The 15,421-nt window shown below is 44.2% G+C and overlaps 1 protein-coding gene across 1 annotated transcript in view; it reads right to left on the bottom strand.

Annotated features, from left to right (window-relative positions):
• Positions 1-14,272, bottom strand: part of mapk8ip1b (mitogen-activated protein kinase 8 interacting protein 1b) — a 51,199-nt gene extending 36,927 nt beyond the window's left edge. Inside the window, exon 1 of the mRNA XM_071923169.2 lies at positions 14,196-14,272. Within this exon, the coding sequence (XP_071779270.2) occupies positions 14,196-14,272 (77 nt within the window). The remainder of the gene's footprint in view (positions 1-14,195) is intronic.
• Between the last annotated feature and the right edge of the window lie 1,149 nt (positions 14,273-15,421).

The raw sequence follows: 15,421 nt of genomic DNA, 5'->3' as shown, positions 1-15,421 counted from the left end.
AAGGTTGGCCAATGGTTAAGTTTAGGCAACTAAAACAACTTGTGGTTAAGGTTAGGGAAAGGCTTTCGTCATGGTTAAAGGAATAGTTCGGTATTTTGAACCCTGGGCCCAAATAACATGTTTTCCGTCATAGGGGGCGGCCCCCTCCCACTCTACTGCAATAGAAACCTAGGGGCATACGCAGCAGTCTTTGAAAACTATGATAAATGTTGTTTTGCAAAACACAACGCTCACAGTATAATCATACCGGTGTCAGTATGTTATCTTGAAAAAAATGTAAAAAACCGAGCTTTCTGTCAATAGTTGTGTTCTATATGGATAGGAACTATTTTTTCTCAAAGATGCACCACCTTCTAAACCGGTGTAAGCTCCATGAGAGCCAGAAGAATCCAAAAATAACTGCTGACAGAAAGCTCGTTTTTTTTTTTTTTTCAAGATAACATACTGACACGTATCCGCCCATCCACCACCCGACCACAACACCCTTACTTTCCACTGCGCTACTTCAATGTGCCACTTTTCGTGCCACCAACATGTGATTTGGTGTTAACAAGTCGTGCTCATTTCACGTATTTGTGTGAGATCAGGTTGGGGAGAGGAGAGACAGAGAGAGACAGGTAGAAGACAAGAAGAGGAGAGAAGTGTAGAAAGAGAATGAGAGGGGAGATAAAGAAAGAGTAGCGAATGAGAGGTCAGAGGAAATGCTGTAGTCACCGCAGATCAAGCCACAAGGAAAATGCAAAGGAAGGATGGAGAGAGTCATGGGGACAAAAGGGAGAGGCAGAAAGGATGGAGGGAGGGGCTGCAGAGGAGAGAAAATTATGTGCCAGGAGATAAACTACCTGGACACGGACAGGGCAGGACGGGACAGGGTGACCCCTTTGCTGCAGTGCACTATGGGTAAGGGGAGGGGTGTGTGCGGAGACCAGAGGAAACCAATCAGAGTCTACAAAGCACAGGAAATGAGGTTGTCACACATGGAGGCTCAGACGCCACAGAGCGGCATGCAGGAAGACACCGTCCAGCTGGATCACATGCGCATCGAATCGGCTGCATGGTGCGGAGTCATATTGCTGTTGAGTGGAAATCTCCTAACTCCAATTTTGGTGACTTTCATGCTTTCACTTCAATTAAAGGATTACACGCTTCCTTTATGGGTTGAGAAAATAGTCCGACCTCTCGGGCTTATGAAACCATTCAAAACCCCATTGGTTAATGTCAGAAATGCATCGTCATCAAGCTAGCTTTTCTTAGTTCCCGAAAATTGACATTTTGGAGATACAAGGTTTTCATCCAAAACCAACGACACGGTGCATTCAATGGTAAAACGACTTATTCAAGTAATGTGTAAGCAGGAACTGTATCTTTTAGAGATTCATCTCTTTTTCTCTCTTCCTTCTCTTCTTCGTCTTACTCATTAAACTCACAATGGAAAGAAAAAAGCGAATTCTCCATATCATAACCTACGCCTATTAACAATAAATGCCAAAAATTGCTTTTACAGTGTATTTTTAGTGGTTACTGCATGGCGTACCAGTAAGCGAACATAAAAACTTTTCAACAACCCCCGCTCCGCCCCTCCCATCATATAACACCTGCAACTTCACAACTTTCAAAGTGACAGAGTGTCAACATGGTGCGGCAGTGAAAATCCTGCTTCTACTTCCTAAGATGAAATGGTATCCTGGCACAACTTCACCTGCTGACAAGGTGCATGGACTGGGCAGGTAACACTGGAAAAGAATAGATTCCAGAAACACTTGCAGTATTGCTAATAAACGTTTGTTCTCTGGAATCTATTCTTTTCCTTTTCCTAAGACAGCATGGTTGAGCGCCGGTGGCTGAATTTATTCATTTTGAAGAATCTGGCATTTGTGAAGCTCAGGATTAGGATGAAGAAAGCATTTTTGAACTTTTGAGCACTTTTCAGAAGTCCCTCCCTGCGTTCTGTCCCGCCCCAACATCCTGTTTCAACCCAAAATTCGGAAACATCGAATTACGGAAGCAAAATGCCATCGAAATGCTGTTTCCTTGAGACTTGAAGACTAGGTAGATCAGGATAGTTCTTAGTCGGCGAGGGTGTTCACTCTCCCTCCTAAAACTCTCACACACTTGCATATACACATGCAAACAGTCAGTACACATCCACATGCACAGGCAAAACACTTGCAAATGGACTCAGATAAACATAACGATCCCAGCTCATCTCCCTAAATGAATTTGACCTGGGCCGAACTACAGCCCGGAAAACTTAGATATTCCTGGTATCTCTGACTCTCTCTCTATCAAACACACACACGCACACACCCACACACACAAACACACACACACACACCACAACGCCCTGAGTAATCAGTGCAGCCTGACTCAGCAGATTGCCCGCAGAGTGTCCAGGTCAGAGATCCCCAGGACAGATCCAGTGCGTCATCAGCAGTGAAAGTGAGATGCAGTGGATCATGCTGGCCGTAGTAACAACCAGCTGACACCGACATTATCATCCTGTTGTCATCCTGCCGTTCCCTCACATGACCCTGCAGATCCCAACACACCCTCCAGGTTCCTGAAGGATACCGCCAACCGGCTATCATGACCACCAGCCTCTTGTTATGCCTACAGACCGAGCTTTTAATTCATATCATCTTTACATCCGCCAAAGACACTGGAAGGAGGTTATGTTTTGACCCGTTTGTTAACAAGATTTCTCAAAAAGTTATGAATGGATTTGGCTGAAATCTAGGATCATTTGATAAGATTTTGCTGGTGGTCTGGATCTGGGATTTCCACCATTAGACTATTTTCCGTTGTTAGCTATAACTATTATGCTGCGTTCATGTGCTGGTGGGAAAATCCAACATCTGGGACCTCCAAGTCGGCGGTGCATTCTCATGTTATTTTGTCAGAAAATCAAACCCGCAAGACAAACAATAAACTAACAAACTGTAAACGGAGGCTACAGCTTTGCAAGTTGGAGAATTGTTCAGCATTAGTGGAGGTTTGCCTTGTAGTGCAGTATGCTGACAGATATACTGTATATGTAAAAGTCTACAAGTAAAGCAACATGAGAGTGTAACAACAATCCAGAACAGATGTCTTGATTTGTTTCGCAGAGGATTTAGGATAAATGCCTGGTTTAGTGTAACAGCGGGGGATGACAGTTCTCCCTGCTGGAGTGTTTTCCCCACCTCGCCCTGCCTCTCGGTGTGTTTCCATGAAGGACAGTATGACCTCACGCTCAGGCCATGATGGGCCCGGCCAGCTCATTAATCTTTATCTGGCTCCAGCTCTGACCCTGACGCTCACCGGACAGCGTTCACCTACTGCTTGTTACTGTTAATTGGTGTTTTTAATCCACAGATAGCATGCAAGGTCAAATAAGAAGCGGAAAGACTGCAGGTTTGCTCAGTCATAAAGGTTCAGATCGATGCCTGGCACTGCTAACAACCCCTTGAGGAATAATATTCACCCTGCAGTGTGTTTCTATGTTATAAAGCATTACATCTGCTTGTGCATCAATGGAAACAGGACAGGCATGTGTAGGGATATTTTACATTCACTACATCTCCTGCCATGTTACACATGACAGCCCATAACAGTCTCAGGAGCCTGGAATGTGTTTGTGCTGTTGTGACTCAACTACAGGACCCTCTATGCGTTAAACCCAGCGTCCAGTCATTACATCAAATGCATGCACCTCTGTCTCTCTCTCTTTTTCCACCCTCTCTCCGTTAATTCACACGTTTATCCCCCCGCTGAGAGATTACAAGGCTTCACGCCGCCGGTCATTCATCAGTTTCACCCTCCTGCAAGGACAGGACGGTCCCGTCCGATGCGTCACATCCAGATCCCCCCCCCCCCCCCCCCCCCCCCCCTCGCCTCATGAAAACAAACTCTGAAAACATGAACGCGTCCAGCCTGCACTTCCTCTACACCTGCATCAGCGAGCGTCATACAGTATAGTACACGCTACACGTATGTTGTCTTTTCCTGTATGGCTCTGTCTCCTGTCAACATGATCCTTATCCAGCAACCTCTGTTCCACGCTTTACCTCTCCTCTGCTTTATCTCTCTCTCACTTAAACACACACACACACACACACACACACACACACACAGACGCACACACACAACACACACAGACATATGCATCCTCTCTGCTTTAAGGGCATGCCTGTCGGGAGCTTTAAGATGAAGAAAACGACACGAGGAGAACGACATATAGCAGGCAGCTAGGCATGCTCTCTCTCTCTCTCTCTCTCTCTCTCTCTCTCTCACACACACACACACACACACACAAGGTCACACACAGCCATGCAAAAAACAGGGTATAAAGAGAGAGAGAGAGATGCCCTACCATTTCTCCCACTGGTCCTCCATCCAACCCTCTCCTCCTTCCCCTCCTGAGTCCATACTGTAAGTGAGGAGGGCATCCACAGCCGAGAGGAGAAGGAGAAGGAGAAGGAGAGGGACTGAGGGGGTTAGGGGGGGGGGGGGGGAGCGAGCAGGAAGAGAGTAGGAGGAGAGAAGGAGGAAGGAGGGGTGTAGCTCGTCTGGGTCGATGGGATAGGCGTCCAATTCAGACTCCTGCTCCTTCTGCTCCCGACAGCCAGAGAGCGGAGAGAGGGGAATATTTAAAGCACCGCTGGAGCCGCCAGAGAGGAGCAGCGTTATATAATCCACTCCTTTCTCTCTCTCTCTCTCTCTCTCTCTCTCTCTCTTTCTCTCTCTCTCTCTCTCTCTCTCTCTCTCTCTCCTCTCTCACATCTCTCTGGTGTTTACTCTGTCTTGTGTGCGTCAGATTTACTACGGCACTGCAGGAAAGTGCTGGTGTTAGCAGAACATCCAACGCCACCGAACGCCCAAAGAGGAGGAGAAACATCAGTACAGGAGGATATTCCTTCCTCTCTCTCTCTCTCTCTCTCTCTCTCTCTCTCTCTCTCTCTCTCTCCCTCTCTCGCGCTCTGCAAAACACAGCCGTGCTTAATTATTCATGAGGCTCATCGATCACGCAAGAATCCCTCTCATCCTTTTCCCTTCTACTCTCTCTCTCTCCTTTCATCCTCTCACCCTCCTCTTTTCTTTGCTCGTTCATGAAGGGAGACAAGTGCATCTGCTTTATCTCCAAATCAATGTGTGTGTATGGGAATATGCACATGCGCATCGAACTGAACAGTCCATTAACCCTGTCAACCTCGATGACCTTCAAACCTCCTGCCAGCATCTCCGTGGCCGCAACACGCGCGCATGTGTGTGTGTGTGAGTGTGTGTGTGTGTGGAGTAATACTGTATAGGGGAGCAACCAGCTATTTTTAGTAATCTAGGGCTTCAGTACACATGTGCAGCAAGGAGGTGCATCTAAACTGCTGCTGTAGCCAATAGAGAGAGAGAGAGAGAGAGAGAGAGAGAGAGAGAGAGAGAGAGAGAGAGAGAGAGAGAGAGAGATTATGCTCACAACCTAAACAAAGTCATTAGGCTTGAATGTGAACTGACCACTGCCACTGACCCTCTTCCACTGTTATATAATTATCATCAGTTTATGATGTTCAATGAATTCTGTGATGAAGTGTGGTAATTTACTTTTTTGGTGAACCCACTTTCCCTCAACCTGCCTCATCTACTTCTACTGCAGTTAGTGATTCACTATGTTTCCCAGAATGCTTTTCAACAACCCACAGAGAAGGGGCGTGAACTTGTTGCTTTCAATCAAAGGTGAACATATGGGCGTATTAATACATCTATAACTAGTCAACTAGTTTGTGAGCATTGTGACGTGTGTATGACCGCAACCACGCCTCTTATTCAAAACACAATATATCTTGTAGCTGCAATGCATTCTGGTCTATTTGGAGAAATTGGTCTCTCTCCTCGTCTACGGTGGATTTCTACCAAAACCTGACGTTTACCGCTGATGTTTTAGATCCTGAAACATTTTCTAATATCAAACTCCATTGCAAGAAAAATACACCAAACAACAAAATGGAAATGCAAAGTATGTCACCAATAGTTGTTTTTATGGTGGATTTTTCCTTTAACCCTGCTGACTTTGCCTTTGGTGCAGCAGCTATGACTCATTCTGTTTATATCTTAATTTAATCATGCTAATTCTACAGAATTTGGACCTATTCACTTTAACATCATTTCAGTACTCGGCATACTTTTGCTCATCCTCGTCGCTCTGTGAAACGAGGGGGATTCCCAGTCAGACCCAGAGTCACATACTGTAGCTCAGCTATGGGGTAAAAAGCAGCTAGGAGCAACATCCAAGGAGGAGCAGCATTATAAGTCAACAACTGCCGATCAGCGGATAGCTCCATGATGGGAGTAATGTTCAATTATGGCTGAGTAAGTTAGACACACAACAGCAGACAGCAGTTATTCCAGCTGTGAGGAGAGATGGAGTCTCTGCTCAGTCTCTCAATGAAACTAACGAAGAGCAGTGAGCTTTACACAGACAGTGTGTGTCATCATTAGATAACATACTGGCTTGAGTCGCCTCGCTAACCTGGAGCAACACTGGCGGCTTATCATATGATCGTCACACATCATGTTGTACAGATGCTGCTTGTTCTCAAGTAAAGCGAGAGCAGTGGAAAACTAAACACAAAGTATGGATTGTTTGGGATGAGCTAATAACTGGGTAAGGATGGTTGCTAATTAAGTGAATGAATACATGGAATTTCAGCTGTAAATGTTTCTGAACCAAATGTTTCTTGAATTAAATGACTTTATCTTGATACTGTCAGTTACTGTCAGTTGTTCCACAGGTTGCATTGCAAGCAAGTGAAACTATCTAACCCCTTTGGCAAGTTTACTTCACTAGTTTTAAGATTCAAAACCCCAGACTAGATGCTACATTCACACTGCAGGCCTTTGTGCTCAATCGGACTTATTGCTCAGATCCAATTTTTGTCTGACATTCATTTTTGAAAGTGACGCTTGGCCGGATCAGGCATAGATCAGATTCGGGATCACATATGAACCTGGTCCAAATAGAAATGAAAAGAACAGATTCCATTTGTTTTTTCTGTTCACACTGCAGTAAAAAACATCAGATCTGTGTCACATAGGAGGGAAAAAAACAGAATTGGGACACTTTGAGCTGCAGTGTGAATGTAGCTGAATGACTTGTTTAGACATGGAGTCCTTGGTTATTGCTCCTAGTGAAGAAAGAGGAAGAGGAAGGAACGGAGGGGAAGTCTCCTGCTAATGACTACCGACACGCTGCCGTACGGCCGGACAGTCTACAGCCCACAGAGAGGACACACACGTCACAACAGATTCACACACCTCCTCCCACACTCATGACATTACAACACAGTGTAAAGACAACATACTGGAAGAGCTGAACACGGAAACACAGAAAAAGAAAGAGATAAAAAACAATCGGACTAACGTAGGTAGGCAGATGGTCGGTCAAACTGTGAGGCTCTAAGAAAGAAATGTGGGAAGTGTACCACACACACGTAGACACACACACACACACACACACACACACACACACACACACACCTACATACATACATCACAGGATTGTGATCAGCTGGCAATACTGTCAACCTGCCACACTGAATTCATCATACAGTGCTGTCATGATATCAGACATGAAGTTACATGAAAAACACATTAACGTACTTATATGATGGACCATATTTAGAGCAGGATTTCCAACAATCCTATAAAAATGCAAAGATGCACAGCAAAAAAATGCCCATTTTGACAAGTCATGTAAACCTGCAATAAGCGATATCAGACCTTCTAACCAATCCTGAAACTGATGTGTGCTATGTGGAGATTTCATTGAGACATAATGATATAAACCAATATGCACACAGCAGCAGCTGTGTTGCTGTTTTCTCCTCTTTTCTAAAGCTTGTTGTCAACTTCCGCTCCTGAACGAAGCTCCTCCCACTCCATTCAGCAGCTTTTCATTTGTTTAAACCTAGCTCGGCTCCTCCCTCGCTGTTTAAAAGCGGCGCTCTCCTCCTCCCATTCCTGAAAATGTTCTCATAATGGCGGAATCGATGAAGGTAAAGTTGTTAAACTAGTAAACTACCTGCCTCTTCACTTGTCACTGTGGGACATGTAACCTTCAGCGGGAGAAAGCTCCGTCAAAGCGAGTCTGGTAACGGCGAGCTGTTAGCATTTATCCTTCCATTTGTCCTTCGTAGGCCTCCATAGTGCAGTGGCTTTGCTGTGTGTTATTTACAAATGTGTTGCCGCTTCTGTCGCCCTCTAGTGGTCAGAAAAATCACTTATTGCAGCTTTAATCTCATATTCAGTCTTGAAATGTTACTCTTCTAAAAAAAAAAGAAGTGAAAAATCAGACAAAATGGTGAGATAATTCCACCCTTTTCCCCATTTTTTTCTACAATTCTGTAAGTGTGCCTTTTCTCAAATGACCTCACACCATTAGCAGGTATTTAACTTGTTTTAAGACAAGTAATATTTTAAGACTCAGTACTAGGTTAACTTGATAAGTGAATCTTGCAGTGTGTATGTGTGGACTGGGGGAGGGGGCTGACTGAGCAGCTGACTGGAGTCTCCATGCAGGATCAATACATCAGAACCTGGACAGACCTGATGAGCCTGGTGAGCAGCAGGTCAAACCATCAGCCAGCATCCTCCACACTGCAGAGACATCCATCTGAACAGGTCAGACCCAGGCCGCCTCACTGGGTCTCTTCTGTCTGTTTTGGTTCTGCTCCATTTTGTCATCAGTATTTAATCTTTGTCTGTTCTGCAGCTCCTGCAGCCTGGTGGGACGATCCCAGTCTGAGCCGCCCTGTAAGCTTTCTAATGAGGTTTTTATGGGAGTGTTTCCTTGGGGTTTGAGGAAAGATGGTAATATAGAGTCCAGGTTAGCGCTGAAACAATGTATTGACTAATCGATACAGTCGATCGACAGTACTTTTTTTTTTTTTTTTTTGCTGCTGGTCAGACTAAGGAAGACATTTTAAGAATCACTTTGTGGGCATTTGTCATTTTTTCTGGCATTTTATAGACTAAATGATTAATCGATTAATCTAAAAAATAATCTTGACCAAAACAAAGACCTCTCCATCACAATCGTGTGTGTGTGTGTGTTGAAAGTCACTCTGGATAAGAGTGTCAGCAAAATGCCTAATATGTAAATGATTATGTTTCTGTGTTGGGGGGGAGACAGAGATGAGAGAGAGACACACACAATAGATAGATAGATAGATAGATAGATAGATAGATAGAGACAGAGAGAGAGAGAGAAGCTAGGAGAAATGCTGTGCTGCAAAAACTATCCTTAACAAGTCATTTAATCTTGAAATCCTATTTTTCTTAACTGTCAGTGACAGTCATTGACATTATTACCTCTGCCAAGGAGGTTATGTTTTCGGTGCCGTTTGTTTGTTTGTTTGTCTGTTAGCAGGATTATGGAAAAACTACTGGCCCGATTTTCATGAAACTTGGTGGAAGGGTGTAGCATGGGCCAAGGAAGAACCCATTAAATTTTGGAGCGGATCCAGATCCAACTCACGAACAAGCAATAATAGCAATAACACCTGTGTCAGGGATTTTCTTGAATCAGGTGGCTTATCTTGATACTGGTGGAGTGATCTTAAGATAAGATAAGATAAGATAAGATAAGATAAGATAAGATAAGATAAGATAAGATAAGATAAGATATGATAAGATAAGATAAGATAAGATCGTACTTTATTGATCTCCTTGGGGAAATTCAGGATTCCTTCCTTCCTTATTCTGCCTCATTTCAAGCATTTGTCACCAAAATTCCTGAAGCAAGTCAATTGAAACATGTGGAATAATCTCACCATATTGGTAGTTTTTTTCATTTGTGTTCACTTGTTAAGAAAAAAATAAGATTTTACGAATGCACTCGATTTTTACAGTGATAGAGAGAGAGAGAGAGAGAGAGAGAGAGAGATCTATAAGTGGAGGGGAGGTGCCAGCTATCGGGTAAAACTCGCCGTGTCAGCAGAATGGAGCGACACCAGTAAATAATCAGCAGGAAGGGAATTGCAACGGGAGCAATTACTGTCCTCTTTCTGTCGGTTTCTACTTGGGTAAAATTCAAATCAGCTCAATTTAAATTCTCTCTCTCTCTCTCTCTCTCTTCCTCTCTCTCTCTCTCTCTCTCTCTCTCTCTTTCTCTCCCTCTCTCTCTCTCTCTCTCTCTCTCAGCGAGCTATGGAAGACAAACAGAAGCCGTTAAACTACAAGATAATGCCGGCAAAAAGCACTGAAATCTAAGACACTTTTTTTTTGCACAAACATCAAAGTTCATGAAGGAAGCAGTGAATCAGAAACTGACAGTTCAAAATCTGCATAACCTCCCTCATCCTCTCTCTCTCTCTCTCTCTCTGTCTCTCTCTTTCTCTCTCTCTCTTTCATCATCTCCCTTTATTTCTGACATCACCCTCTCGTTTTAACATCCCACACCCTGTGAATCCATCTGCCTGAGCACAACTTGTCAACAGAGTCACGTCTCTTTGGAAGCTACACTGAAAAAAAAAAGAAAACAGAAAGGAAAGAGAGGGGGTGGAAAGAGAGAGCGAGAGAGTATGTGAAAGAGTGAATGAGAGAGAGAGAGAGAGAGTGAGAGAGAGAGAGAGGGATCAGGACAGAAAGAAAGAGATACCCGCGTTTTTGTCCCTGGAGGGATCTCGGGTTTCATGTCGCAGGTGCTTTCAAACATGAGTTCAACAGGGAGAGACCTGCTCCTCCCCGCTTCCCATGATGCATTGCGGCATGGACTGCAATCCTACACCTCTATCACTCTCCTTTGTCACTCCATGCTACATTACACCACACACACACACACACACACACACGCACACACACAGATAAATACTGCACTAATGTGAAAGAGTCTGCTGGTCACTTGGAGAAGGAACGCCCCCTCGTGCCACAGACGATCAATGCAGTGGAAGGGCTGTTAAAGGGATAGTTCACCACAAAATTCAAATTTAGTCGTTATACTCACCCTCATGTCAGAGAAGATCAAACACACAGCGAGTCCGCCCCCGTAGCTCCATCTCAGCCTTCTAACAAACTATTGAAGTTAACAGAGCCATCGTTTTTTATTACGTTATTACATTATTCCCCACTGTTGGCCGATGGTGAACTGGTGCTGCAGTAAACCACAGCAGAGCTAGTCAGTCTGTACAGCGTTTTGTGCAGATATTCAGGTGTGCACATTAAAGAGTTCACCCCTTTTTACCTGTTCAAATTTCTCCAAACAGCTCGAGCAGCAGAATCCAAGTGTTTTGTAGCCAAACGATTGCACTGTGGGTCCAAAAGTCCAATATTTACCTAACTGTCTCCTATATTTTCCTCACTAGCAACATTTTGGTCATGTGTAAGACTGTAGTTGCTGCTGTAGGGTGACCAGAGCATTGTCAGTGAGGAAAACATAGGAGATAATGGGGTAAATATTGGACTTTTGGACCCACAGTGCAATCGTTTGGCTACAAAACACTTGGATTCTGCTGTACGAGCTGATTGGAGACATTTCATGGACATTTGATGCTTCTTTGGAGCTGTAAAAAGGGATGAAACTGCATCTCAGTAACTGAATATCTGTACAAAACACTGTACAGACTGACTAGCTCTGTAGCACCAGTTCACCATCGGCCAACAGTGGGGATTAATGTAATAATGTAATAAATAAAAGGTGGCTCCTTTAACTTCAGTGGTTTAGGAGAAGGCTGAGATGGAACTACGCGGGCTAACTCTGGGTGAACTGTTTCTTTAAAGTGCAAACTGCACCTCAGTAGCTGAATATCTGCACAAAGCACTGTACAGGCTGACTAGCTCTGCTGTGGTTTACTGTACAGCAGCAGTGTCCTGACTGAGGAGAGCGAAGGAAGAGCAGGTGGGGGAGAGACGGAGGATTCAACCACAGTGTGTTCAGGAGGAAAACATACCAACATATGGCTGCTTTGGGACTGGGCCAGGCCCAGGGGAGAGAGAGGGGGGGTGACAGAGAGAGAGGGAGAGAGAGAGAGAGAGAGAGAGAGAGAGAGAGAGAGAGAGAGAGAGAGAGAGAGAGAGAGCGAGAGAGAGAGAGAGAGAGAGAGAGAGAGCAGGTTAGAGCGAGGGATAAGCCATACGAAGAAGACTGAGTAGCAGAATGGCGGGGAGGCGGGGTTTATCTGGTTCCCTTCTCTGGTGGATTACAATACTGGATGCCATTTAATCAGTAATAACACATAATTATATTGATGAGCAATAACGTACTGAGTATAAGATCAATATCTTCTGATTGAAAGCGATGCATTGATCCTTTTCTTCTCATCCTTTAAGTTTCATGTAAACACCAATGAGCTTGCCTTTTATTGATTTAAAAAAAATCAATATTATTTTATTGTTCTTGTTTCTGTACCAGCTATACTGCCGTCTCTTGACTTTCCTTGTTACTGTGTATGTTGTTTCTATTGTTCTACTGCTGTAGCTGTTCCATGGTTTCTCTTTTTTGTGAATTATTTTTAGAGAGGTGTTATATAAATAAGGTTTATTACTGTTATTACTCCGTTCTAGCGTAATAATTACAGCTGACAGCAGGTTTCTTGCCACGCACGCTTTGACAGACAAATCAAAGACTACGGCAGAGCGACTCTGATGCCACTGTGGTAAATTTAAAGAAAGATGGTCGTGTCAGCCTGTTTGCTGCTCAGCTAATGAGACAGGGACAGACTGGTGGAGGAGCCTGGGGGGGGGGGGGGGGGGGGGGGGTTGGGTCCAACTCCCCCACTGGGGAATATTGATCACAGACCTCCATCCACTCATTAATGCCACTGAAGAATCACAGCTTCTCCTCAGGCAACATTCTTATGTGAAGGTCTCCAAGTGTGTGTGTGTGTGTGTGTGTGTGTGTGTGTGTGTGTGTGCAGAGGGATGCAGCATAAATATGTAAAAGCTAAATGTGTTTTATAGAACAATGCAGTCCCACCATCACTGCTGTATGTACTGCCCCTGTTGATTTAAACTGGTGCTGCAGGTCAATTTATCTGTAATCAATAGTCTGATCGCCTGTATACCTGCCAGCCTGACTAATGAACTGTGAGTTATGAATCCACTCCAGAGCAGAGGAATACTGGGCCCATGTTTTGGTTTATCTAATGCAATTCTACATTATATAAAAAAAAACCTTTCATCAGAAGTTAAAAACTTGCAAGGTATGTATAAATAAAGCAATAAAACATCACAGACTATTATTTTTGCAAAAACACGATTCACATCATTTTGAGTAAGATCTCTTTCAAGTTTCTTTTTGTATCCAAAGCCCTTCAGGTTTCAGCAGCCCTTACAAAGCAAAACTATAGACAGGCCATGGTATATTTCATAAGAATACTATAAATATATCCCAGCTGAACTTCAAAACGAGCTGGTTCTATATGTCAAACAAATTCAACCACAGGAAATACAACAGTAACCACAGGCGCTAAAAAAACAAAATACATATAGCCTAGCCTATACAACTGCATGAGGCCACTATAAACTCACTATTGAGTACTACAGACACACTAGAAGTCCCTATAGGAATATTATAGGAATTATACCATAGGAGATTTTTTTTTTAATAATAAAAATAGCCTACCACTAAGTACAATAAGGCCTCCATAAGGTATTATTCAGTACCCAAGACATACTATAAGTCACTATATGAAGAGTATAGAACAATTATAGTCATTTTCGTGAGGCAGCTCATCATGCAGCTATTCCAGGTGAAAACTAGAAAATCCTATAGTAATACCACAGGAGATTTAGAAAAATACCATAAAGTACGATAAGGCCACTGTAAACTCACTGTTCATCCCACAGACACACTATAAGTCTCTATATAGAATATTATAGTGATTTTTGGGTTAGGGAAGATTGCCAAAAAGTATGTTTATGACTGTAGTGGATGGATGGAGTCTCTGGGAGCAGCTCTCCTCTGGGAGCCAGACACGCCCTTAATAACATGTGGCAACGACAAAACAACAAATTGCGACTTTAATCCGTGAAGCTCAGCGAGCCAAACCGGTCAGTGCCGCAGCCGGGAGGGGAAGCCCGTCCAGCCGACCTGCTCTATCAGCCAGCATCAGCATCTTCACATCTGCAGAGCAGCACTGTGTCATCGCTGGTTCAGAGCCAGACTACGGACTGATCCGCCGCTGACAGGCAGCTCAGCTCTGCACCGGGTTTCTCCGCCGGTCTCTTACCTGAAGCTGGCCGGGGAGTTGACCTGGATGTTGCGGCCAGACGGCGAGCTGGCTTTCCTCTTCTCTCTGTCCGCCATGCCGCTCCGTTATTCCTCCATGCGCTTCAGTGTGCCGTGCGGTCTCCCGGCAGTGACACCTGAGAGGTCCGGCGATGCTGCGATAGGATGCTGCCTTCAGGTGCTGCAGGAAATATCGCAATTCAGCTCAACTGCGCAGGAACGACTCAAAGTGGTGAATTTCTAGGATTGGGGAAAATGGGAGATTTCTACCGTACCTGTTGTCGAGATGTGACGTTTTGGGGGCGGAGAGGAAGCCAAGCCGTGTTAGCAACTGATGGTAAAAATGATGCATTTTATTACTATACGTCTGGAATTCTATGTGGCCTCATTAGTAGGCCTTTGTAGTTGCATCTTTATTAGTATCTTGTTGTAGACCTATCAGTCTTTTTTCACTCTTTAAAGCAACAATATGCACATTGAAATACCAATAAATAAACGGGATATATTCTACATTATCAGTCTGTGTTCAGGCCTACATCCCCTGCCTGAAAACAGGTAAACCATTACCTGTGGGCGTGTCTTGTGGGCGGGGCCAGCGGTGAGCCGGTTGTGTCTATCAAGGTGAAGCGAGCGGCCGCAGAGCAGGAAGTCACAGCAATGACAACAATGGAGGAAAGCAGGAAGAAAAGAAAGAAGAGCGAAGCTAAACGCTCAGAAACATGGTGAATGTCAGTGTCTGATTGGTTGCGTTCTCCATCTGCTTCTTCAGCGCCTGTGGAGGTAGATGACATCATCAAGATGAGTGACAGGTGATGGGGGCGGGAACAGCATAAAGTCTCTGTGCTGCTTCATTTCTAAAATAAAACAACAGCCACCATGAAAACCACTTTTGTTGCAGCGTCCATTTTGTTATTTCTTCAGACTAAAGGCACTTGAATGCACAACACGTTGTATTTACGACCGTGGAAGTCAGAAGTGGGAGTTTACCAGGAGCCCCTGAAGGCAGCAGGAGCCCCCACAGAGAGCAGAGGGATGGGAACTGGAAGGAGAGAATAAAACAGCGAGTCAAGTTGAGGAAAACACACACTTCAGTTTCATGTCTTTATTCTAGCGTTTCAGCTAAATCATCCACTCACAGAGGTTTGGATTATTGGGAATAATTGAAACTGGGGCGACACAATTTATTCAGGTCTGTGAGTAGAATAGAAATAAAACACGTAACCTGAA

Source organism: Centroberyx gerrardi, chromosome 1, assembly GCF_048128805.1.
Source record: "Centroberyx gerrardi isolate f3 chromosome 1, fCenGer3.hap1.cur.20231027, whole genome shotgun sequence".
Lineage (NCBI taxonomy): Eukaryota > Metazoa > Chordata > Actinopteri > Beryciformes > Berycidae > Centroberyx > Centroberyx gerrardi.
Note: the sequence above shows the minus strand (reverse complement) of the source record. Positions and strands in the feature narration are given on the sequence as shown.